Here is a 25,958-nt window from a genome sequence, read left to right as displayed (position 1 = left end):
TTCATCACTACGTCTTTTTTCAGTCCTTATATAGCTGTATTTTTCTTTCTTTCTATTGTTTGTATATCTCTGTGCAGTGAAAATGTATATTGTGCAGTGAAAATGGATTAAATTAAATTTAATTGTATTATTCTATCAACGTTTAAAATATTTTAACTGTGGAGCTACCATGCCGACGTTGTCATATCAAAGAGTTTTGATTTTATTTTTATTTCATACATACTGAGATTTACAGTTAGAATTGATCTGTTGAAAACACGGTTCGGAAATTCTCGCAGCCAATGACAACGGCGAAACGACTTTCTCACACGTGAGAAACCCGTTTCGTCCAATCAGAAAGCGGCTGTCAAAACGCATCAACATTTTCAATGAACGTGGTAGCTTTGTCGATGGCGCTAGCTTTTTCACTGCTTGAAAGTTATCGCTTGCAGGGTTTTTGGCCTTTCGCAGTATATTTTTGGACGGTTTAAAACGTTCTCATTAACAACTATGGCTGAATCTTCTGGCAGTAGGTTTAAACCATTAAGTAAACCCATCGAAGAATATATTACAGAGCAGGAAAACAAAAACACTCGAGCAAAAACGCAGCGGGTCGAGTGAGCGGGATGTGAAGCTGCTTTCTACATTTCTGCTGGCGAAAAACGAACAAAGAAAAATTGAAGAAATCCAACCAGAAGAGCTCAGCCGTTACCTTAGTGAATTCATTCTTAGTATGAAAAGAAAAGATGGCCAAGACTATGAACCATCGAACCTTCGAGGGTTGTTCTCAAGTTTTAACCGGTATTTATAAAGAGAACGCAAATACTCAGCGAGTATTATCGAAGACACTGTGTTTGATCAAGCAAGAAAATGTCTGGAAGCTCGCAGCAAACAACTGAAAAATGAAGGCAAAGGGAACAAACCCAACGCAGCCGAAGCTTTGACTGATGTGGAGGAAAACGTTCTTTTCGAAAAGAATTTACTGGGAATCTCAAATGCCGAAGCTTTGCTAATCACAGTCTGGCTTTTCAATTCGGTGCATTTTGGTTTGAGAGGCTGTGAAGAACATGGGCAGATGACTTGGGGCGACGTGGAACTTCACATGGAAGCCGACGGGACTGAATACCTAGAGTATCCTGAACGTCAAACGAAAACTAGAACGGGAGCTGAACCTCGAAATGTCAGAGCTGTTAAACTGAAGGCCTTCGCAGCACCAAACGGTCCACCTAAAAGAGATCCAGTTGCCGTTTACAAAATTTTTTCCGAAAAGAGACCTGACGCGATGAATAAACCTGATGCGCCATTGCCTGGAGCAAGTGTATTTAGCGGAGCCGTGTTTAATAGAGGACACTTAAACATTTCTATAAACACAGTAAGTCAGTCGCCTAATGCGTACTCAGCAACGAGAAAGCACACCTTCAAGCGTGTTAAACGTATTTTAGATTCTTCGGATGAAGATAGCCCTCCCTTGCAATAGCACAGTTACGTAGTATTAGTTCTTATTTCTGTATTTCATTTTTGTACTTGTTGAATGAAAAACTCTTGATATTCGATTTCTTATCCATTTAGAACAATTTTAAGACACGAGAATAATCTCATAAAATGTCTTTTTTCAACGATTTTGTTGTTATTATCATTTTGTAAATTAGGGTACTTTCATCAGTTGTGTGCTTGTACCGGGGTCTAATAACAATAAAAAAAAAACAGTTCAGCGTGGAAAAATCTCTGTATCTATAAAATAAACAAATTACAGCATGGAAAGTGTTTTGTACGGTGTTTACGCACTCGTTGTTTTGTATCAGAAATCTCACTCGTTCGCCATTTCTGATACGTCAACAACTCGTGCGTAAACACCGTACGCGCGCACTTTCCATGAAGTAATCTATATTTATCGGCCTCACCGATTTTTGCTTTCAAGGTGATCATTTCGCCTTGTCTTGTCTGACATCTCTTCCTGAGTGAAAAGTAGCGCTAGCAGAGAAAAAAGATAATCCCTGCACCCCATTATGTCAAAGCTTTTGCACAGTCTAAGAAGACGGTAAAACACATGGTAAACAAAGCTTCCTGATATGCTTCCTCGTATAATTTTTCTTTTGTACACTCAAAAATTACCTTATTACATGAATTTTTCGCGACACGTTAATTTCGCGAATTTCGCGATTCCAAAAAATCGCGAACAATAAGTGTCGCGAACATAACATGACGCGAAAATTAAGTGACTCACATTATGTCAATAATTAAGAAAAAATAAGTTTAGTGCCACTGAAGGAAGGAATTATCAATCTAAATGGATGTTGTCCGGCGTAAATTGACTTAAGAACAATAACTCATGCACGCACAAGCATAACCTACTTGTAGACATTAACTGCTCTGTAGTAGCTATTGCCGAGATTTAGTCTCACCTTTGCTTTTTTTGTTAATTTTGACGATATTTTTTCATTAATGAAGTCGTTTTTATTTAATTCAAGGGCATGTAAAATAATATTGCCAAGGAAATGTCAATTGTGTCAAACTCAAAAACGCGAAATTAAAGTGATTCACCAATACAAAATTGTCGCGAAATATGCGCACCTCAAAATCGCGAAATTAACGTGTCGCGAAAATTTCATGAAAGGTACTTGGTACTCTTTTCAACAAGTTCGTGCCATCTTGCTCACGCGTGCACTATTAATCTTTTGGATACGCGTCTACGTGTTTTAATCTTTAAATTTTAATACATATGAACTTGAATGCTGTATATAAATTTGTGCCCGGACTTAAACTGTAAAAATTCACTTCGCTTAACTACTTTTGCTTTTTTGTGGTGATGGAAAGCAAGGGAGGGGTCTCGAAATAGAGAGGGTGCTTATTAAAATTTCTTGCTCCAAACAAAAAGGGTTTGGCGAAGGATTGGGCTTAATAGCCGATTAACGGTTGCTTCTGTATCAGGTTACTGTATTTCATTGGTTTCTTCTTTGGACTAAATAACCACAGTTATTTCATTTAGTCGGATTATAACGCAAATTACAAATCTCAGTAGTTTAGATGTAAGTATCAAGGTCATTTGATGTGATTGTCAAACTCCAAATAAGATTTTGTATTAACAATAACCTACATGTAATGGTTCAGTATTTAGCAGGGTGTGTCAAATGAGCATTTTTTAAAAATAGGCAAATATTACATTTTCCTATTTTGCGAAAAATCTGTCTTACAGATTTTTATTTTATTTTTCATAAATGTTGCGAATGTTATGTTATGAAAGAATGTTGTGCATGCATAAATCAGTGTCAATTTCTATTTTACTGAAATTTTGAGGTGGGTTGAGAAAAACGCCATAGATAAACGATTATCCTACGCTCCCTCCACTTGCTTAGCCGCGATCAGAAGGGTAATCTCAGTTACGCTCTTTAACCCGTTTACCACGGATTTCTGGACCGGCTCGACTACCGACTTCTGTAAGAACACTGGTTTTACCCAGTCCGCCTTCCAGGGTTTTGTCGATCCTTTGAGGAGTTTTCAAGATTCTGTCACTCTCATTTTAAGCCTGGTCCAAAATCTGTGTTATGGTGCGACAGGGAAAGTAAGCCCAATAGCCGGGCCGGGACTCTTCCATTTTTAACTGAAAGCCTAGCTTTCGCATACCCAGGTTTAAGGAGTTGCTGACTTCTGGGGAAAAGTGTGAAAAGCAAGATGCGTGAGCAGGTGAAGGCTGCAAATACATGTATATATAAAATTGTAGAAAGAACGATTTCGGCTCTGAACTTTGTAAATGATAGGAGCGAGCCGGTATACCTCAAAGAATATAGGTGAATTGGACATCTTTTCGGCTACGAATATCACTTTGATGCTTTTTTTTTTTTGGGGGGGGGGGGGGGAGGGATCTTACCTCCCAAATTTGGGGACGTCATCTGAGATATATAGATCTGCGGCGTTGCGTAGAATGTATTCCTTTTCGGAGTCCAAACTGAAAGTCAAAAATGCAAAAAATTTAGGCGTTAGGCGTAACATTCAGCGAAAAATTGGAAAATTTTAAGCGTAAGCCGTGGAATATGTTAACCGTAAAAAATCGGTCAGTAATTATAAATAAAACAGACTAGATCACTTCATTGTCCCAGAATGGTCCTAAGACCTAAAATATGTTTTTCAATAATTTAAATTAATTTTTAACTTTTAAAAACAATGGAAACTAATTGTTAACTTCTGTTAACCGTAATGGAAATACGTATTTCATCTGCCTTCGGTTCTTCATCCGGCTTTCTTCTCTATTCGTCGACTAACCGTCGGATTATATTGTGAACAAAATATTGCATCTTTTTCTGGAGGTAAATTTAAAAACAAAAAAACATGGGAGGCAAGCATTCATATGTTTATTAATTCTCCTACCTTTTGTTTAACATTATATTTATTAAGCGTGCAACAAAGTAAGTATAAAGCACACCCAATAACCAGAAGAATCACTTGCCATATAATTAAGCAAATTTATCAGAGTCCCATTATAAGCGTTTATGCAGGAATGGATGTGCTGTCTTGGGATCTAAGCCTGAGGTTTGGGAACTTCTTCAACAAAGATCCTGGACACTGAAATCCAGCCTGTGTAGGCGTCACCAGCTTTAACCCCGTTACAATCAGCGACCCAGAAGCCAACGCGCACCTTGCCTTTGTGGATGTTGTTACAGTGCCCCTCAATATGGCGGACACGGTGTGGATTTTGAGAGCTTGGTGCACCCAAGAACACAATGCCGTCAATTGGCAGGGGAGCTGCACATTCAGCACCGTTGAAAGTAAAATACCAGCGTTTGCAGCAGCCGGTACAACCAGTGACTCTAAGTGCACCAGTCCAGTAAACATGGAGGGCTGTGTCAGAGAAGTTCTTGGTGAACACACAGTCCTGTAAAAAATAAACAAGAGGTTTGGAATTAACGAAATTGGTAATCATATGAGTAATCTATTTCAATCATTCAGTTTATTGAATGATAACAGAAACCCATAAGGGTTGAAACGTGTAACTCCCTATGATTCGCATTGTACAAAGCGTTTGCACATTCGTTCACTCGTTCACTCAAGTACCATATTTGGAAAAATCAAATTACTTTATTTGGATTAAATTCACAGCGCGCGCTAGCTCGCGCTCGATGGCGTAATCTTGTTTTTGAACAAGCTTGGTTGAATAGAGTTAAATTGAGTTAAATTTTCCTGTTTCATCTTCATGAAGTAGTCTGAAGAACTTCGCTTAGATACACTTAATGAATTTCTTTAGTCTCTGTAAAAAATTTACGGCGTATAGGTCTAAATTCAAGCAACTTACTGCAAAACCAAAAATTATGTTGCGTGTGTCATTACGTGTATAAAGCATTCGCGTACAAATTCTTCGTGTTTCCAAATATGGTACTTAGCAAAATGAATATTCAAACGCTGTGCGCGCGCGTTACACGTTTCAACCCTTATGGGTTTCTGATGATAATCTTACTATCATTTACCAGTTCCTGGAGTTTCCCTTTTGTGCTTCAGTGTTTTTAAAGACGCTAAATTCTCATTGCTTAAAATTCGATCAAGTCATACGGTAAAAAAAAAAACAGCAATACTTTTTTAAAAGCAGATGAATCATACAAAAACAATTGACCTTGACCAGACCGTTGTCTTTGTTGTCGTTTAAGTCTTTCCATGCGCACTCTTTCCAGTTCTTATAACACATAACACAAGTAGTGCCAGGGAGTGCACTTGTTCCAGTCTCTCCACGCTCCCCTTTTTGTCCGCTAGGACCCTGGATTCCAGGTTCTCCCTTTGGTCCTTGCAATCCTGGAGGTCCCACTGGTCCGGTCATTCCCGGGGCTCCCTGTATTCCGTCACGGCCATCACGTCCATCCCGTCCGGGTATCCCTGGGGAACCAGGCTTACCGTGTGTGCCGGGTTGACATGCGTAGCAAAAGGAAGATGGCTTTGAATAAAACGACAATTTGGTTAGGTCGAATAGACCAATTTCGATATTTTAAAATTCAGCTCAAAACAATAGACATCACTACGAGGCTCCGGGGAATAAACCCCACAAACTCTATAGTTTTGTCCTTGGAACCTCCTCCTGAGGTCTATTGTTTTAGGCTGAATTTTAATATATCGAAATTGGGCTATTGGGGATGCATTTTTCTGGCATCGAAGTTACTCTGGCAACACACACACACTCTTTTTTCTTTTTAAGAACCATTTTTAAGCGATGACGTGTAACTGATGACGTCATCGCTTTAATGCAGGCACCCGATCGACCGGATCCGTTTAGCTCAATCGAACAGAAATCAAGTTTAACTTAATAACAAGAAATCGCCGCGTGGAACACAAAAGCAAAATACTCCCGTGCAGTAAGAATGGGACCCTAAAATGTATAAACGAAAGAGACTAAATTTTATGTGATGGGATCTATTAGATTTGGTAGACAGAGATTTCTAATTCTTAGAAGATACAGGGCCACTGTAAGCAAGAGACCGTTTGACCTTTCTCGCAGCTTAAAAGCTAGCTCCCGCGTATCGTATGTCGTTTATCGCAAGTCACGCTATAAGACCTATAATATAACGTAATCTTTGTTGAGACAACATAGGGAAATCAAAAAATATATATATATAACTGTAGTTGTACAATTGAGCAAATCTACGAAGAAAATGTATTTTTAACCCCTTGTGAAACGTCATCGCTTCAGCATGTATTGCATGCCGTTTATTATAAGAACGTTGAGGCTGAGATTTTACCCAAAATTTAAGAAAATGTACGGGCTAAAATAAAAAACATCCTTAGGCTCAGCCAAATTTTATGCGTTCTTACATAAAAAAAAAAGAGTGTAGGTAAAATTCTTACGGTACGTGTGAGTAGTGTTCGGTCGCGTATGACTCGTGTGAAAATAAACGTATTGAGGTTCCTTTGTGCTTAAGTTTGTTATTTTGGTCATGTTGCCAGAATTTTTTTTAAATTTGAGGGCTGCAACGAATCTCTCCCTAATCGTTGTTTTGCTTAATTCCAGTTAAAATAAGCCGTGAAGTCTTGTTATAATAATAGCATTTTGGACACATTGTAAGAGTGAAAGTAAATGAGTTGTATAACCATATGACTGTACCGTGGCTTGGCTGCCGGTTTGCTTGCTGTTTCCCTGCGCAACACAGAGAGTGGCTAGCAAAATGAGCAATATCTTTGACATGGTGATGAGCTGTGGATAGATTATATAATAAAATTAGCTGTTATCAGTTATCAACTCGACCCCATCATCTATTTGGTTCAGTCGACCCTACTAACAATCATTTCACATTTATTAATAGTAATCAATGCACTGGTAATATTATTATTATTATTATTATTATTATTATTATTATTATTATTATTATTATTATTATTATTACATATTAAAGGGAATGTCTATAAAATCGCTACCCCCACCCGCTAGATAATAAAGGACCCTTTAGGAGGGGTGGGTGTAAAGTGTAGAAGGCATTACTCTTTAGTCAAGCAAACACCAAAACCCAAATAAATGCTGAAAAAGGAGACCTCCGCTGATATTAACTGCATCGTGCCTTGCTTACTTGAAAATGACAACGTTATTTTAACACAAAGTAGCTCACAACGCTAAGGTCTTTACTGCTAAGTTATGAGCTAAAGTTAGTTACCCTCTCACGTATACAAGATGCGGGCTGGGACAAGTTTTATTTGACCGGAAATAACCTCTTTTAATAACGAAACTAATGTCAAATGTCAAGGATTCTTGAATAAGATATTTTAATCACTATCATGTTTATAAGCAACTAATGTACAAAGAATAAAACCGTCGCAAAATTGCCATGCAATTTTCGCTAACTGACTGATCGTTATAAGCAACTAACTCACAACGAATAGCTCAGTTGAGCTATTATCGAGGCCAACCAATCAATCTTTGCATTATTCCTAAAGCTTTCGGGCTGGAAGGTAAGGGATTAAGAGAAAAAAAATACAAATAATAGAAAAAAGAATACAAACGAAAGGGGAAATCTACAAAAAAATGTAACTTTGCTTATGCTTATGAAAAAGTCCAAACAACCATTTTCAGAAGTCTCATTTACGTAGCGCAAATTAAAAAAAAGGAATTTTGGCGAAAAAAAGGAGAAATTGTTGTTGTTGTTGTTGAAACTTTTGCTGTTGCTCGTCCGAAAGAAGATCGCATTCTTGTGTATCTCATATCGTATTCCGCAGTTTGTGTGACCGTACTCGCGCGCAAGATGCTATAACTTATATACTGATGACCACTCGGATCAGTGTTTAGTTGCAAAAACATTGGTTTCTTTTAAAGCTTCACGGCGACTAATGTATTCAAGAAAAGAAGCATATTAGATATCTTTCGATTTAAGATTTTCTTTGTTTGTCAGCATTGCGAGGACATGACTAACACCAACAGAAAAAAACTCACTTCAACAGGCAGTCAGTTAAGATTGATAATGTGGTAGTTATTTGATAATAAATATTTGTACCACATATTTAGAGAAAAAAAAAAGAGATTGAAATAATAATGCCCAAGCACATGCATGGAGCCAAACATCGCAATGCACTGTAATGATCGCTTACCTTGATGAAGATTTTTGTCGAAATTGGTTACCAGGTCTGCAATGGAAGAGTTAAAGCTGGGGGTCAAGAAAAAGAAGAATTTTATTGAGTACCAACTATATAAAAATAGAAAACAAATACTTACAATTATCTTTAACTGTTGAGGGCGTATCACACGTCTCAAGTCGCACAAATGAACTGAAGAGTTGAACGTGATGTGTAGCGAGATATGTTCCTCCTTTTAAGAGCTTGTTCGTTCTTGCCAAGTTCTTGTCAAAACATGACTGAAAACTAAAACGCCGGATTTTATTTCTAGTTTTAAATCTTCCGGATGATTGATAGTTGTTCATCCTGACTAAATTAGCTCGTGACAACGTCTACGTAAAAAAACTCTTAACTTGCCCATGTATTCTAAATTTTGCCTAAGCATATGTTGTTTGTTGAAAAACTGATCCGTTACATTCTTTCTCAATGCTAACCATTTTAAATCGTTCTTTTTGGTTTATTATCAATTGGGGTTTTTAATGATCTTTAATGTTTTCTATGATTAGTTAACTATAATTTCGAGGTTTCCTTTCCCTTTGAATTTTGTACATCACAAAATTAAATTGACCACAGATAAAATGACATTGCTTCTTAGATATAAAACAATGGAGGCTATAGACATTATCGATTTTGTTCGTTATCGTCCAAACGCACATTAATATTGCCAGCTGGAAATATGGACTGGACTCTGGACTGGACTATAAGCTATTCTTATTCAATTATTAAACGAAGTTAATATTTAACTGATAATTTAATAACACACTTTTTTATTCCAAAATGTCACAAAATCTCCAATTTCTTGCAAAATCCTGAAAAAAAATCCTGAAAATTGAAAATATGACAAAACAATCAACAATGCAACCTCGTCCCCAGGGCGCTTTTCCCCTCCCGCTCTGAAGGGAAATAGGGGACGGACAATTAGAAAAGTGATGGGGGGGGGGGGGGAATCTTCGGCTTGCACGAATTTTTTTTCTGTCCATTTCTTGTGCAGGAATTTTTTTTTTCGGGGGAAACGCTCTGCTCGAATTTTTTTTTTAGACAAACGTTTTTTTTTTTTTCAGACAAATGCCATGTTTTGTTACTTTATACCATGTTTTTTGACAAATGTTGCTTTGTTGATTATTTTTTAAATATTTTAAAAATGCTGTTGTTCATTGACTTCATCCTTTAGGGACTGTCAATAAGAACCGAGGGGGGGGGGGGGGTGGTCAAAGGGCGATGCAATTGAAAAAGGTGGAGACCCACCCCTTCCTTCTAGCTCAAAACACCCACCCCTGGGCGAGGGTTGGAAATTACATGATCCAACCCGGGGATCCACCCCTTTCTACAAAAAATTGTTACCGGTAATAAGGAAAAAAGTCTGTTTGATTGTCTGTTTAACAAATAGATTCCATTTTGCCGTGCGTCTGTTCAGTTATAGATCACAGATGACGTCAAAATGTGGTAAGAACAAAAAAGTGGCCCACGAGCCGCTAGGCGAGTGGGTTACTGTTGTTCTTACCACATTTTGACGTCTTCTGTGATCTATAACTGAACAGACCCACGGCAAAATTGAATCTATTTGTTTTATATAATAAAACTCTGATTTAGAACAATGAACTCTGATCACGCGCGCGAGTCACACCACCGCGTGACGTCATCTATGCGTCTGTACTCTGATAGATCATAAGTAAGAACCAATCAAAATGCGCGTATAATTCAGGTTATTATATAAAATGGATTAGAGGTTTTTGAATTGATATCAGCTTTTAAAGTGCGATCCCAATCATACGCCACCATAATTGCCCCTAATGGACACTGTAATTCTATATGTAGTTTCTTACACATCTTTTTTCGTTTCTTAACACACTAAAGCAGGATGAATTTCTCAATCACTTCGTATAATAGATTTGTGTTTTTTATATATTTCTGTGAAAAGTCCGTGGGAAAACTTAGACATAAACATATGCAAAAACTAAAACTATACGTAATAGAAACTCATAAATAATTACTGCAGAAATCCTATTTGACCCGAATTGACAACATAAACTAAGACCACTGTATATCGTACCATTCATGTTTGCAATCTGTTTGAGAAATGAGTTAACTAGCAAGCAATCTACGCAGGCTAGAGAGAGACGAGCTAAAGGAATGTTATGATCACAATCCATCTACGGGGGGTGTGGGGGCATGCTCCCTCAGAAAATTTAAATGATGGCAGGTATTTTCAGGTATTAATAGGACTTTTCCTTCTGCACGATTTTTTTTTCTTTGCCTTCCCCTTTGCACGATTTTTTTTTCTTGCCATTTTGGCTTGCATGAATTTTTTTTTTGGTTTTTCCCCCACCCCCCATCACTTTTCTAATGGTCCGTCCCTAAAAGCGCCCTGGGGACGAGGTTGTCAACAATGCCCGTTAATTTTAGGCAAAGACATGTCATTTGAATACTATTGCGTGAATGCTGTGCTGAGTATGTCGCCAGGGCCGTACCTAGGATTGTTTGTCTGCGGGGTCAAACTCCGCAAACTTTGCTGTGGGGGCAAACTCCTGAATATAGCGACAAGAAATAGCCCAGCAAAATCAAACACTATGCAAGAAATTGGAGATTTTATGACATTTTCGGTTAATAATGGAATAAAAAAGTTTGTTAATAAATTACTAGTTAAATAAAAATAGTTTATAGTCCGGTCCAGAGCTAGTTTTTATTTTCCAGCTGGCCTATGTAACCCGGCCATCACTAGACAGTTCGTGTGTTTCTAAACGACGTAAAATATCCCAACTGTTGGACCGTTTGCTACTGGGCACTAGAAAGTTGGAAAGAAAAAGCGCGCGGACTTTTTGTGTTGATTGCTTTTGTTTTCGTTTGTTTTGCTGGAGATTCTCGCTGGTCCTTTAAATGTCCGAATGGTAGCAAAAAGAACACTTCAGCTTTTAAAAAAGGAGAAGAGACTTTAACTCAGAGCAAGTGAGGCCCTTGCCGCTCTGGATTTGGCGATCGCCATTTTGTTGTGATGAGCAATGCAACATGTGACAATTTCGAGGTGAGAAACCTAAATTATGTTGTATTGTCTGTTGAAATTACGCTTGTGCTCTGCGTTTGCTAACCTTGCACACCGACTACAGTTTTCTGCATCGTTTTATTTTCAGATTGGTTATGTACTGAGGAAAATATTTTGACAGAGCTAGCAAAGGATGGGAGCTTCGAGCGAGGACGAAGGTGAACTACCGCCGAGTCTGTCGGCTAAAAAGCGACGGAGCTTGAAAAGATCACGCTTATCTTCCGATTCAGATGAAGATAAAATTAAAACAAGATCATCAAGGAAACGAATAAACAGCTCAAGCAAGGAAACTAATGAACATAAAGACTGTGGAAGCGAGCAATTGAACAAAACGCCCAGTATCTCACAGACGCCCCGCAGCTCTGATAGGCTGCGGAGAAAATCTTCCCAATCATTCTCTTTGCCAAGCAGAGAAAAATTACTAGAGGACATGTCACCCAAAGACAAACGACGTAGTAGTCAGCAGAAAATAAAGTCGTTGAAGCCGAGAAGACTGGTGAACAACTTTCTGAGAGAGTAAGTACATGCAAGTATCTTGTGATTGAAGAGATTGCGTGACAGTAATAACTGTTTGTACTTGACGTGGCTCGTAATGGTTTAGATATTCCCGTCTTTGGCATTATATTGTAGCTACACCAATTATGTTGAGGTGTAACGTTTAGTACAACTTTGTAAAGGTTTTACCAATGAACAAGTTGAAGTCACCGTGAGGCTATAAATAACTTAAAAACTAGACGGTAAAAGTTTTTGTTTCTCATATTTTTGTGTACCAGACAAAACAAACAATCTAACAATTTTTTAAAAAAATCTGTAGGTGGGATTCAGAGCCACCTTAAATTTATGAAAAAAAAACGAAGCTCTGAAGCCTGCTTACGGATTTTTTTAAAAATTTGCAAAAATGTTCACTTTGTCGGTGAGATGAAAATACATCAAAAGCAAGAAATTTCACCTTAGTAGTTTTTTAGATATTAGCCTCAAAAGGTCCAAAATAGGGTATCAGTGAACTAATTTGGTGTTACCCTGGTAACAAATTTTGACGTCTCAATTACCTTGATTTGTTTTGGTAAAACTAGTATAAGTTTGTGCTGAAAAATTTTCCTAGGCATCATTGATATAGCCATGATTGGACACCAAAGAAGGCATGTCTAATTCTGACTTAACTACTATGAGCCACCTTAAAGTTTTTGTTAAAGAAAAACACATTTCATAGTATGCCACATCACCGACAAGCAGGCAGCTCAATACTCACAGTAGCCGGTGGAGACTACGGGTATTTTCCTACCACCTCCCCACCCCTATCCCTACCCCATACAGCCCCCTCCTCCCGTCCTGGATGGTGAGGATGCTGACTTGTGTATGTACACACTGTACAAGCAGCATTTAATTTGCTGTCTACTATATGCATGGGTGGAGAGAGGCACTTTGTGGGAAACTGTCTTGTCAAGAACACAACAAAGTAAATCCAATCAGAATTCTGCCTGGACCACTCAATCCAGAGTTCAGCACACTAACCATTAGATTACCGTGTGACTGCCTCCCACAGTGATTAAATTGCCTGATTTGCACCTTTTATTTACAATTCACATTTACATGTATGTTGTGGTTCAATTTTATCCTTGGTTCAAAATAATTTTATTTTCCTTTGTTTCTGGCTATGGTAATGTACATGTATGATTATGAGTTTGAAGCAAAGAAAAATAAAATTTGAATCAAGGATAAAATTGAGCCACAACATAATTATGGTATAATGTAGCTGTAGCACTTCTAACTTGATTGCATTGGCAGCATGCATAAATGTTTGCTCTATACGTGTACATGTAGCATGGTTAACAGAAGAAGTTAAGAAGGTGTCTTCTGTGTTTACATGTAGGCGCTCTTCATATGTCAGCCGTGGAGAGGGTTATTATGACTCAGATGACAGTGGAATGTCTGATTTCATCAATGATGATGATGATGATGAGGAGGAGGAGGAGGATGACGATACAGAGTCTAGCACAGAAAGTGACCGTAGTTGTGACAGCAAGAAGAAAGATTCTGGGGTCTGCAGTGTACGAGTTAACAAAGAAGGACTCAAGAAGAAAAGAACAGTGGTTAGCTCAGATGATGACGATGATGATGGTGATGATGTTCCTTTGTCTGAGGTGGTTAATAAAAAAACATCAAAACAGAAAGTGACTTCAATTGCTGATGATCCAAATTCTAGTGACCCAGATGACAGGTTCACACCTAAACTCAAAACAGGAAGAAAAAGAAGGAAAGTTATTCAGTGTAGTGAGTCTGACGAAGACAGTCAATCTGCAAAACAGGAAACTCAGTCAAAAGATCTTAACGACAGAAGTGATGAAAGTGATAATGAAATGACAAAGAATTCTCCATGTAAATCTGCTTCTTTGAGGCCACGATCAAGGCGACTGCAAAACCTCACACAGAAACAGGAGAACAAGCATAAAAAAATGTTCAGCACTTTATTGAAGAAAAGACAAAAAGCAAAACTTGATCCAAAAGAGAGACATGAAAAGAAACAGTTGTCGAGAGACGGCGATGAAACTTCAAGCAGTGATTTTTCAAGTTCAGAGGATGACCAGGATCCTCTAAAAGAAGCTGCGGCATGCTTTGAACAGCACAGCAGCGAGCTTGAAGAGGATGATGATGACAGAGACTTTATAGTCGATGATGGAGAATCTTCTGATGAGGGCATGAATTCTGATGGTGCCTCACAATTCCTTAAGCTTTTGGACACATTTACAGGCAAACAACAGGATGAAGGAGTACATGGTGAGAAGAATATTCCTAACGATAATGAAGACACTCATTTTATAAAACGACGAAAAAGAAAGAAAAAGAAAAAGGAGAGGAAAGCCTCAAAATGGAGGCGAATAAAGATGGAGGATGACAGTGAAGACAGTGATGTTAATGATGAAGCTAGTGACATGTGTAACAGACATCCACCACTTCATGTTGCTGTTCTTGAAAATGATGTGCCTTTGGTGAATAAGCTGATCAAAGAAGATCCTGATTGCGTTTATGAGATTGGCTACAGAAAGAGAACTGCCTTGCAGTTGGCCGCATTGGAAGGTAAAGTGGAAGTAGTGAAACTTCTACTTGATCATGGTGCAGATCAGACTGCTGTGGATTGCTATCATCTTCCTGCTATTGCTTATGCTCTGGATGGGCATCCAGAATGTGTGCAGCTGCTGCTTAATCACTCAAATATTAAGAACATTAGTAGGAGTATGGCAAAGAATCTGCAAGAAATGAACTTGTTGCACTTTGCCATCGGAGAAACAAGAGATGGCTTGAATTGCCATGACCGAGCAAAGTGCTTGGAGCTTTTGTTTAGTAAAGACAAGAAGTTCTGTACTAAGCTGCTAGGAGACAGTGATGCCAGGCATTTTGTACCTTTGCTTGCAGCTGTATTTGCTGGACAACATGAGGTGGGCAAAATAATTATTGTTTTGTTACTGAGTACATGTACCAGTACATGTAATTTCAAAAAGACAAAGTGTAACAATTATACACATTGATTTTACTGACTTAGACCCTTTCGCTCCCCATGGAGCATAGGTCCACGGAAACCACTGCTCGCCATTGATTTTACAGTGTATATTAATTTTACTTTCTGCAATGTAACACAATGTCACACTGCACATTACTAAGTATAATAAACCTTGTTTAAAGTTAAATACATGTACGTACTGTACATGAACAGTCGTGTAAAACCAAGTTTTGACTATTGAAAATAAATGAGAGAAACCCTTATTGACAGTAGTTTGATGACAAAGGAGTCAAATTTTCCCCTGTCAGCTTTACCACATTATGTACAACTGAATATTGATGTGTTGTCATTCAACAGTGTGTCAAAGTGTTGCTGAAGATGGGTGCAGATGTGCTTGCTTGTAAGACTGATGATGGAGGAAACATCCTGCATTATGCTGTGGAGTGCGCATCGCATTTTAAAGGCACATGGGAACCAACCAAGGACACTTCACAGTGCCTCAAGGAGCTTCTGAACAGGACAAAACTCCTAACTGACCAGCCTGATGATCACGGTACAGTATGACTTCAAGGGCATACACCCTGTACATGTACGAACCAACTCTAAAAACATGGTCACTTAATCTGAGTGTTTTTACAAACTACAACTCTGCTACAATCTTGCGGCTTAATGACTTTAATGATGATTTTCAAACAACACTGAAGTATACAGAGTGGTACATGTAGATGTTCATAAATGATGGGCAGTAATTATTGGAAGTCAAATGTTTTCAGGAACAAAAGCACACAGTCATGCCCACGCATGAGGGATATGCTGCATTATTTAAATGCATATTAGTTTTTTGTACCTCCAGTTGCTTTGACTCTTGAATTGGTTACCTGAGCATGCTTTTAATGCTCGCTGCTTTTGTTAATAACCCTTGTTTTGTTTGCTTGATTCATTTGCCAGGTTTCACTCCATTGATGTATGCTTGTGAGAGTGGGAATGCTGAATGTGTCAAGCTGCTGTTGGAGAATGGTGCTTCTATCAAATGTGTGGTAAGTGTAACCCTTGTTACAAAAATTGTAGCTTTCATTCCGAGGGGAGCAGGAATGGCGCAGTGGTGAGAATGCTCGCCTCCCACCAATGTGACCCGGGCTCATTTCCCGGACTCTGCGTCATGTGGGTTGAGTTTGTTGTTGGTTCTTGTCCTTGCTCCGAGGGTTTTTCTCCAGGTTCTCTGGTTTTCCTCCCTCCGCAAAAAAAAAAAAAACAACACTTCCAAATTGCAATTTGATCGGAATACACAGCCCCACAAGCATAGCTTATAGCTTTAATCCTCACCATGTCTAAATAAAGGTTCTTTTTTGTAGTTAGATATACATGTAATAATTATTTAGACTACAGTACAAGTACAGGATCTTGCACTTTTCTAGCAACTTGACCTCTCTATATGACATGAACATGTGTAACAATGTACAGTTTTAAAACATTGGTACACATGTCACCAACTGCCTCGTTAACTTCACTGTCTTCACTGACATAGACAGTCTGCAAACACTACTGTACTATACTGAACATGTACCAGTATTAAGAATATAAGAAACATTGAACACTCACCTGGGGCACTTTGCATTGTAATGACATGTACATGTAAATATGTATCACACTGCACTTAATGGAAAACCAAGGAATTCCAACTGAAGTGATATAGCCAATGGTCTTAATAATTATTAATATTGTTTAATTTGGCACCTAAATACTAAAGTTTGAAAATCTGGTAAACACATTAAATTTTATTACATGTAATAGCTACATGTACACAAACTAATTGTCAGAGTTTTTGGATTGAATAAGGATTTGAATTTTGTCTGAGATCTGTTACATGTTCTGCTTTCTTCCTATCAGGACAGTCATGGTACTACAAGCCTTCATCTGGCCTCCATGTCAGGAGACACTCAGTGCGTTCAACTACTGCTTAACTATGGACACCAGGTTGATTGTGTTGACAGATATGGGTGGCCACCACTCCTGTATGCTAACTTCAAGGCTCACGAGAGCTGTGTGCTAGCGCTAATGAAACCTAAACCTGAACAGGTGTTTGTGTTGGGAAAATTGTTGAGAAGAGCGAGAAGTGAGTTGGAAAAGAAGAGAACTGTCAAGGTACACATAGTTTTAGTAGATTGATGTCACGCCATCATGGCGAACATGTAAATCTTTTAATGGGCATATTGCTAATAACTTTCTACAACTGTAAAAGGTTCCAGTAAAAATAGAAAGGAGCATGGGGTTTATATGCCAACCATCACTGGTGGAAAATTTAACATTTCACTATAATAATTATACCAACTTTTCCTGGAACCTAAAAAAATTTGATATATCAAAACACGTTAAATTTATCAGAAATGATAAATGAAATTTATCAGAAATGATAACAAAGACAAAACAACTTGCTACACCTGTACAAATGCCAAGTTTTTCCCTAGGTGGTCAAGAATGTGCTGGTTTCTCTGGCAAACCATGATGCCTACTACACTGTCTTCAATGACTTTATTCGGCAAAACCCTGAAATGCTTGATGAGAACAACTATGGCCTTCTGCAGCACATTTGGAGAGCCATCCTGGATTTTGATAACAAGAGAAGATGGTTTCTCAGGAAGCTATCACAAATCAGGTTGGTCTGGGATCTAAAAGACACTTCGTAACATGTAAATAGATCCACGTTAATTTAACCAAATTAGCAGTAGTCAACATAGCATCTATCAATGTACAACTGTACATGCAGCAGCCAGCAGCTCTTCCTGCAATCCCCCAGCTCTGCCTCTTTCACTACCATCCAACCCCTCTGCTCTTGTTACTACCCTCCACTCTTGTACCTCTTTGCTCCTCCTATAACCCATCCCTTATGCTACTGTGCCCCTCTGCTACTGTCAACCCTTCTACCCACCTCCCCACCCTCTCTTTTTTGCTCCCCTTGCAATGTCACAGTTGAACATTCATTTGCGCTTTACACACTTTACTTCCCCATCTGTACAAAGCCTTTTGTCAAACCTCCTCAATAGCACATACAGTAACAACAACAACCATTTTATTTTGCCAAAATAAATAGAAATAATAACAGCATAAAATAAATTAACTAAAATAGACAAAAAAACTACTACATTGTACAGGTTGTATGTTTACTGTACGTGAGTCGATAGCTGTACATGGTGGTCTAAAGGTTAATTGGTGTGTTGGACTTGAGACAGTTGACTCTCCTATACTGCATCTTTTATATCTGGTGCTGGACAACTATTGGGGCAACCTAGATATGTCATGCAAAAGGCACTGAAAATAAGTGCTGACATTAATGATGTTTTTACTTCATGTACACGTACGAGTACATGTATGTGAGATTTTACTCTTATTGAAAATAACATGAATTTATTGCAACATTTCAGAGCAAGTAGCTGGATGCATGAAAGTTTAACTCTGAACATCGACAGAGAAAATGTGTTAGGCAGTGCCATGAATCAGATGGGAAAAACATTTGGACATGCACTGCGAAACAGATCATTACATGTCACTTTCAAGGATGAGCCTGGTTGGTTAAATTACAGTTAAACTCTGTTATCACATAATGTCAGTCTCTCCAAGTTTCCTTATAACAATGTATGAGCTACATGTACAAGTATAAATTATGTTAAGACTGAAACCACCATCCCAAATAATAATTTAATTATAATAACAATGTTTCACATTAAGCGGGTGTCCCTAAAGAGGGGTTTGATTGTCATTTAACAATTAAGGTGTGTACAAATTTTTAGTTTTTGCATGGTGACTTGTACATGTACATGCAGCAGTTATGTTCGGGCAGATCCAGTCAGTCAAGTGGCAGAGTCATAAGTGGATCAGGAGGAGTCTGTATCCATTTTAAACAGGATGATCATGTGGACCTTCAAGTCCTTATGAATCGTGTGCTTTGCATGTAATTCTGACACCACTGTAAACTGTTTCATTTTAGCTCTATAACAGTTTAAGTGTAGGCCCTGTTTACCCTGTCAGGCCCGTGTGACACTGCAGGTAGTGGAGATTCCTGATTCTTGGAGTGGCCTAATGGTTAGTGTGTTGGACTCTGTCTCTTGGACTCTGGTCTTGGTCCAAGCATTAGCCAGGGTCATTGTCCATTGTGTTCTTAGAGAAGACGCAGTGTAGATTGTAACTCTCACAGTGCAATCTCTTTAGTAATGGAATAGTAGGACTAGCATGGGCTCCCCTTTTAAAACCACATATAACAAGTACCCTGTAACATCCGATAATTATGACCTAATTGTGTTCTGTTATTTGACTTTTCATAAAGGAATCTGCACTGGTCCCAAAAGGGAATTCTTTGCTTGCTTCTGTAAAGATGTCATTGATCCCAAGCATGGCCTCTTTATAGTCACAGATGATGCTCAGTACAGGTGAAGTGTTATCTTAGCTGTTTGTAATGGTACTTTTTCATAAAATGTCTCTTGTTTCTACAACTCGATTTTAAGTGTGTTCAGAACCTTATGGAAAGAATATCAGCTCTCAGCAGAAACTCTCAAAAACTCTCTGTACTTACATGTCTGTACAGGTACTAGCCTGGGAACATGCTTTCCATTTTTCCCGAGCGCTTCGGAAAGCCTGTTCGCAGGCTATACAGGTACGACTCAGGTACATGAACCTTGCTGAACTTGAGGTCCAATTGGTCTATTGTTCTCCCTGTACAGCTGTCATGTTTGGTTAATATGCACTTTATCCTTGCGATGGTTCTGTTTTGCAGGTTGTTCACTTGTTTGCTTGTTTTCTTACAGTCCAGTGCCAAATGCTTACTTTGCTAAATTTGCCAAGAACAAAGAAACACTGCAGGACTGTTCACCAAACACTGTAAATCAGGAAGATACACCAATTAAACAGGAAGAACATGTGTCAAGTGAGTGCACAGATGAAGAGTTAATGTCAGCTTTATCACGGACTGAAGAGCTTGCTGCAACCGCACCAAATACCAGTCATAGTGACTCAAGTGAACAAATCAGTGAAGAGAATCAGTCAGTGAACAGCCTGCCATCTGACACACAGCATGCATCAGAGAGTTATAATACAAGCCAGTCCAGTGGGGAGGGGGGTAATTTAGGAAGGAGTGTACAAGAAGAAGATATGGCACAAGCAGAAGAAAGCAGTGAGACAGGTTTTTCAGCTGAGACCGGTGAACAAAACTCATCTAGCGGCAGTGCTGATCATGAAAATATTGCATCTGTATCAGAGCAGCAAACATGGATATCTTGCACGGTGGGTTAAATAACCTATTTGTAAATACACTGGTTGCATTGTTAATTTCTTGGCCAATTTTCCATCCTCTCTGTCTTTATTTAATAGCTAATAAAGCAGCGTACAGTAGACAGTAGCACTCTTAAGATAATGTGTAACACACTATAAGGTGTCAAGTGGATATTTCATGCACATCACCTTGATGGTATAACTTAGTAATAATGTTGTATTTTTCTCCGGTGGTTCTCTCATCAGGAACAGGCCAGTGGAGAGAAGGCCATTACAAATCTGTCTTTGCGTTTAAAACTCAAGCAGCTGCGCTTCATTGGTCGCATGATAGGATTTGCCATTTGCCAGGACTTGCTTTTAGATCTTCATCTCTCCAAACCACTCGTAAAGCAGGTTGATATCAATATTTGTTTATTGGTCTTTTATTTATAATATTTATTATTTAATGCAGTACCATGCAAGTATTACATTGTGCAAAACCAAATAAGTAATCTAGTCAGAGTTTTGCTCATTTTGCATTTAAACTGAAATTAATTAACCGGCCATTGAAAGTACAGGTACACGCACATACACATGTAGCATACCCCACCCCATTCCCACCCCATTCCGGAAAAGCAATACCCCTGTACCTCACGGCCCCCTCCCCCAAAAACATACCCCCAATAAAATATACGAAAAACTAGCCGTTGACAGGTATACGGGTAGGTACATGTAACATGGTGACACACCGTGAGCTTCCACGTGCGATAGGACTTCTGGTTTGGAGCATTTAAACCAATTCGCGTCCAGAAACTGAAAGGTACAGGGTAGTAGCAAAACAGAACCACTGCGTCTCAGAGGAAAACGGGTTTTCATGTACATTGTTCTGGATTAAAAAGGACCACGTTAAAAGTTATTTTGTGAATGCAATGCTTTTTAAGCAAAACTCCAAGATACGCTATTTCAAACACAGCATGTCAGCAGACAACGTCCGTACGGGATGTAAACTAATGGTTTTTATTTTCCTATCTGCTGAGTACCAATGTGTTGCAGGCACTTGATTTGCAGGCTATATTCAGTCATGGTTCTTGTCACATTTCAGATACTTGGAATCCCATTATCCCACCCAGATGACCTGATTTCATTTGACTATGAGCTCCACAAGAATGCAGTGATCTGGGTGCAGGAAAACAGCGTCAATGAGCTGGATTTGCCCTTCAGTGTGGATGCACTGAACCCGTGGAATTCAAAACCTGTCACAATCGACCTCACTGATGACAGCGAGAAGAAACTCACTGATGACAACAAGGTAAGCGATCGTACATAACATGTTCCAGGCTTACGCGCGAACAACCTCAGAGAGGAGACTACGGAGAGCACTATCACTCTCTCTAATCCTCTCTCCCCTTTAGTTAGGTAAGAATTTTACTAAGAACTTTTGGTACTCCTACGTTATAAAATGTCAAGTACAAGCAGTTTTCAGAGAAAATTTTAAGGCAAGGTGTCAACAGGGAATGCCAACGTGTCTAATTCCTACAAATGATTAGAAGTTTTCAATTAATTTGTCGTGCCAGGTCGCTGACCGGTTTTTGACCTGAGACTCCTCTCTTATCTGAAACACTGATAAGTGGCCATTGTCATCACCCCCCTCCCAACCCTCCCGGTCCTTGCCCTTATCAATGTGGTTATGGCCTTCATTTGATGCCTGATGATTTTGTTGGCACTGTTGTCCTCTCAAACAACGTTAAACTCGGCGAGAAGGCGGAGAATAACTTTTTGTAAGGAAGATATTTTGTAGTTTATAGATAAAAAAATTGCATGCATGTTTTTCTCGTAGGAAGAGTACATCAAACTTGTGTCACAGTTTAAGCTGGAGACATCCATAAAGGATGAAGTCGCTGAATTCTCCGGGGGACTTAATGAGGTTAGTTTTAGTCAGGAAAGGAAGAATCAAACTCTTCGAGTACAAGAGAAAATAAACAAAATAAATTTTCCCCATTGCTAGGTAATTCAAGATCCTAACACTTAAACACAGTGCACAGTCCACGGCCGCTATGCGATATACATGTAGTTTACAGGGGTGTGAAAGTCTCCGAAAGAAGCAGAATTTGTATGTAAAATAGTTTTATTAAATTCTATCAATCAGTGTGTACAATAATATTTTCTCTCATTTTAGGTTATTCCTCGTGATTTGCTGTCGTTGTTTACAGCTGATGAATTTTCACTGTTGATTGGTGGAGTGTCTAAACTTGATGTGAATGACTGGAAGAAACATACTGTGGTAATTTGTTATTGTTGCTTGTGGCCTGGTACGAAAAAAACATTTGATGAATAAACTTGGACTGAATTCAGGTTACACTGATTTGGACAAAATACTGGTTGGATACCACTTGCTATTTTTCCCCTGCTAAACGTCTCTGTCTCTTTCGCAGGGTTTTTCAAGAAAGGAAAACTCGGCCGAAGAATTCCATCGTTACGATAATTCAGTCGAGAAACCAAATCTGCCTCAAGAATCTTCACTGCTTTTTTTTTCTCTGGAATTGTATGTAATCTTGTTTTTCATTCCTGTTTCGTTTGCAGTACGAGGGATTCTCGCCTGAACATGATGTCATCCATTGGTTCTGGAATGTCGTGTCGCAGCTAAAAGAGGAAGAAAAAGCTTTGCTGATGAAGTTTTCCACAGGCTCGCCTTGTGTTCCCCTGGGCGGTTTTGCTGCTCTTACGGTATAAATATGAATCGTTTTGAGTTCCTGAACCCAGTAATAAACAGATTTGCTTCGCTCGGCATTTGGTATAATGTTCATGTTCTATAAACTCATCGTTTGAACTTTCAGTTCTCTTTTGTGATGGGGGAAACCTTTTTTTCCCAGGGTTTGTCAGGACCAACAAAATTCACCATCTTAAAGATCGCAGGACTAAACAAAGTAAGTGGTACTTTTAACAGTATACTAATATCTTCAGTCAAGACATTTATAGTTATTTGTCTGATTGACCATTAAACCGACTGACTGACTGACTGACTGACTGACTGACTGACTGACTGACTGACTGACTGACTGACTGACTGACTCACTGACTCACTGACTCACTGACTGACTCACTGACTCACTGACTGACTCACTGACTGACTGACTGACTCTACTCACTGACTCACTGTTACGTATGGTTCTGTCTAGTGAAGTGACCGTTTACGAAACTGAACGCAGGATTCTCGGGAACACAACATTTTAATCAACATCAACATATCGCACCCTTCACAAAACGTTTCTCGAAAGTTCTCCACAGTCCTGGTCACGTGACACAATACAAGATCTAAAAATAAATATTCTGAGAAAATCCATGATGCCAGAAGCAATGTCACGCACGATGTCAAAACGTAACACAATTTTTCGTAACACTGACTGACTGACTGACTGACTGACTGACTGACGGACGGACGGACGGACTTTACTTCTTTTACTCGTGTGAAGTCAATTGTTCTGTTTGTTTCTTTTCATCATCTTTTGGCAGATTCCAATGGCATCCACGTGTTTTAACATGCTGAAACTGACCAGTTACAGTTCGGAGAAACACCTCAAGGATAAACTGCTGATCGCGATACGACATGGTGCCGAGGGCTTCTCGTTTGCATGAGGCTTCATTGAGATCTCAAGCGATTGTTGGCTCCACTTCAGTAACAAACTGATAGAGATTCGGCACGTTGCCGAGGACTTCTCGTTTACACGAGCTTCAGATCCACCATTTAAGAACGTGATCATCAAGGCGCTGGTTCCAGAAAGAACACTAGTTTTCTTACACTTGTGAACTGATTGTCAACTGATAATTATCCGGCATTGTGCAGAGGGTTTCAATGTCTTAAGCTGTGCATCGTCAGTTATTTACAAAACATGATCAGAAAAAAAAAGGAATTGGTTAATTTAAGATAAGCTTTCCTGTAATCGCCGAACTGCATGAGCAAAAATGCAAACGTCAGCATGTGTTGAAGACTTTCAAAGTGCTGTATAATTCCTAACCGTCGCGGCTGTTTGTTTGTAATCGGAAATTTATAACGGTTTTTTGCAATCTGAAGTGTTCTGTTATATTGGGATTGGCGGCGAAGTTCTACCGCATATTGCTAAGCTCAATTGGGTCCCAATCAATATTGTGGACAACTGGCTTATATCGCAGGTCGCTCATCTGTGGCTTACAAGATCGTAAGTCTGTCTATACCGCGAATGTTGGTGATTTTGTTATTGCTGGTTTACTGTTTGTTTTTATATCAAGCAATAAGGATAAGCTATGAACTGAAAGAAAGATAGTGAAGAGAAATAACACAAATATTACATTCCGTGACTGTGGGCACTTCATATTTGTCGCTAACGATTTGCAACCAAAATGTCATTTCTGTCTTGTTTAAACCACATAACTGATTGGCAAGATGAAAATACCGAATGCCCGTTAATAATAGCCTCCATTCAAGAATCAAGAAAGGCGTATCTGTGAGGCAGGCAAGAAAGATTAGTTTTGTTAAATAAAATTGCACCTTCGGGAAATTTGATTTAGTAAATTTACTGGAGTGTACAAGAACAGAAATGAAGGAGTGAGTGAGTGACAGGAGCTAATTTATAGCCATCAGTTAACGAACGAATGAAGAAATATGTCGCTGCCAATTGAGCTTTTTGCGGCAAATGCTTGACAATTGTACCTTTGAACCTATAGTTAAGGGTAAAGAATTACACATTTCTATCCATCATCATGTTAGATTTACCGACCTAAACGTGTTACGCATGCGCTTACATTAAAGCTTCCTCGCCTTACCACATGCTCAATGGAGAGCAAACAAGTCTCCATATAAACTCCCGATTAATTTTTTTAAAATTCTCCGCTGTTGACACCTTTAATTTTCTAGTGATGTAGTGAGTGTTAATTAAGGTTTTTCGCGAATCTTTTTACATGTAAAGTAAAGCTCTTGTTTTGGGGGTTGTTTCTCGTCTGTTGAAACGTTGCTGTTTCTGTTATGATTTTTTTTCTTGGCATATTGAACATGTAGCGTTGAACTAAATTGCTTTGCATATTGACTGCTTCTTAGCTTTGTAGATAAAGTTCCATGTATTGGGCTAAGTACTGTGCTTCGAGATTGCCAATCTAGACGATTCAAGATTCAATTTACTGAAACAGTCAGAAATTGATGGGAAACGAAAATTGGCGATGTACATTGTAGTTCACAAACTGTGAGAAATTTACATTCTTAGAGACATATCGATATCAATAAATCTAGTTAGGATAAATTGCGCTCGGAAAGCTTTTAAAACTAGGCTTTAGCTCATGCAAATTGCAGTCCAATTCCCCTCGGTAATGACGCATTTGGACAGTAAATGTCAGTTTATATCTCCATTAATAAAAAAACATTCATTTCCATTTGCATCTTGAAATCAGCAGCAGCTACCTTGAAATCGTTTTTTTTTTAACAAAAGTTTACGTCTAATAAACCTTATCATGACTTCAAACGTGGAATAAAAGCTTTGAAAATTTTCTGAGTAAATTGGTCGACCTGATCGCGAAGAAATGAACAATAACAGCTCAACAAAGATATCTCTTTGAAATTTTTAATGGCGTGAGTATTTTTAGAGTGACTTTTATTGCTCTTCTGTCCACAAC

The 25,958-nt window shown here is 38.7% G+C and overlaps 2 protein-coding genes across 4 annotated transcripts; one reads left to right on the top strand and one right to left on the bottom strand.

Annotated features, from left to right (window-relative positions):
- Positions 1-3,960: 3,960 nt before the first annotated feature.
- LOC144634689 (collagen triple helix repeat-containing protein 1-like) lies at positions 3,961-8,811 on the bottom strand. Of its 2 annotated transcripts, none has more exons than XM_078493723.1 (5): positions 8,651-8,811; positions 8,527-8,582; positions 7,055-7,144; positions 5,579-5,893; positions 3,961-4,846 (listed from the first exon to the last, which is right to left on the bottom strand). In XM_078493723.1, the coding sequence occupies exons 3-5, from the start codon at positions 7,133-7,135 to the stop codon at positions 4,493-4,495; spliced, it is 750 nt and encodes a 249-aa protein (XP_078349849.1). In that variant the 5' UTR covers positions 7,136-7,144; positions 8,527-8,582; positions 8,651-8,811; the 3' UTR covers positions 3,961-4,492. The 2 variants fall into 2 exon arrangements, with proteins under 2 accessions (XP_078349849.1, XP_078349850.1); XM_078493724.1 differs by having other exon boundaries at positions 8,527-8,562.
- Positions 8,812-11,116: 2,305 nt separating this feature from the next.
- Positions 11,117-24,343, top strand: LOC144636654 (uncharacterized). 2 transcript variants are annotated; one of them, XM_078495845.1, is made up of 17 exons: positions 11,117-11,569; positions 11,676-12,103; positions 13,458-15,021; positions 15,441-15,636; positions 16,032-16,120; positions 16,971-17,225; positions 17,549-17,736; positions 18,503-18,645; positions 19,402-19,504; positions 19,880-20,354; positions 20,595-20,735; positions 21,424-21,630; positions 22,159-22,245; positions 22,498-22,602; positions 22,902-23,045; positions 23,192-23,245; positions 23,832-24,343. In XM_078495845.1, the coding sequence occupies exons 2-17, from the start codon at positions 11,721-11,723 to the stop codon at positions 23,952-23,954; spliced, it is 4,257 nt and encodes a 1,418-aa protein (XP_078351971.1). In that variant the 5' UTR covers positions 11,117-11,569; positions 11,676-11,720; the 3' UTR covers positions 23,955-24,343. The 2 variants fall into 2 exon arrangements, with proteins under 2 accessions (XP_078351971.1, XP_078351970.1); XM_078495844.1 differs by having other exon boundaries at positions 11,118-11,569; positions 20,589-20,735.
- Positions 24,344-25,958: the final 1,615 nt, after the last annotated feature.

The sequence above is a fragment of the Oculina patagonica genome, chromosome 13 (assembly GCF_052425735.1).
Source record: "Oculina patagonica isolate OP01 chromosome 13, crgOcupat, whole genome shotgun sequence".
Lineage (NCBI taxonomy): Eukaryota > Metazoa > Cnidaria > Anthozoa > Scleractinia > Oculinidae > Oculina > Oculina patagonica.
The sequence above is the reverse complement of the archived record's forward strand: the minus strand, read 5'-3'. Positions and strand labels throughout refer to the sequence as shown.

Excerpts from the sequence above, each read along its gene's own strand:
- LOC144634689 (XM_078493723.1), bottom strand. The coding sequence starts at position 7,135 with ATGTCAAAGATATTGCTCATTTTGCTAGCCACTCTCTGTGTTGCGCAG. Across the intron at positions 5,894-7,054 it reads AAACCGGCAGCCAAGCCACG|CCATCTTCCTTTTGCTACGC; the intron begins GTACAGTCATAT and ends TTTTATTCAAAG. Across the intron at positions 4,847-5,578 it reads AAGACAACGGTCTGGTCAAG|GACTGTGTGTTCACCAAGAA; the intron begins GTCAATTGTTTT and ends TATTTTTTACAG.
- LOC144636654 (XM_078495844.1), top strand. The coding sequence starts at position 11,721 with ATGGGAGCTTCGAGCGAGGACGAAGGTGAACTACCGCCGAGTCTGTCG. Across the intron at positions 19,505-19,879 it reads ACAGATGATGCTCAGTACAG|TCCAGTGCCAAATGCTTACT; the intron begins GTGAAGTGTTAT and ends GTTTTCTTACAG. Across the intron at positions 22,246-22,497 it reads TCTCCGGGGGACTTAATGAG|GTTATTCCTCGTGATTTGCT; the intron begins GTTAGTTTTAGT and ends CTCTCATTTTAG.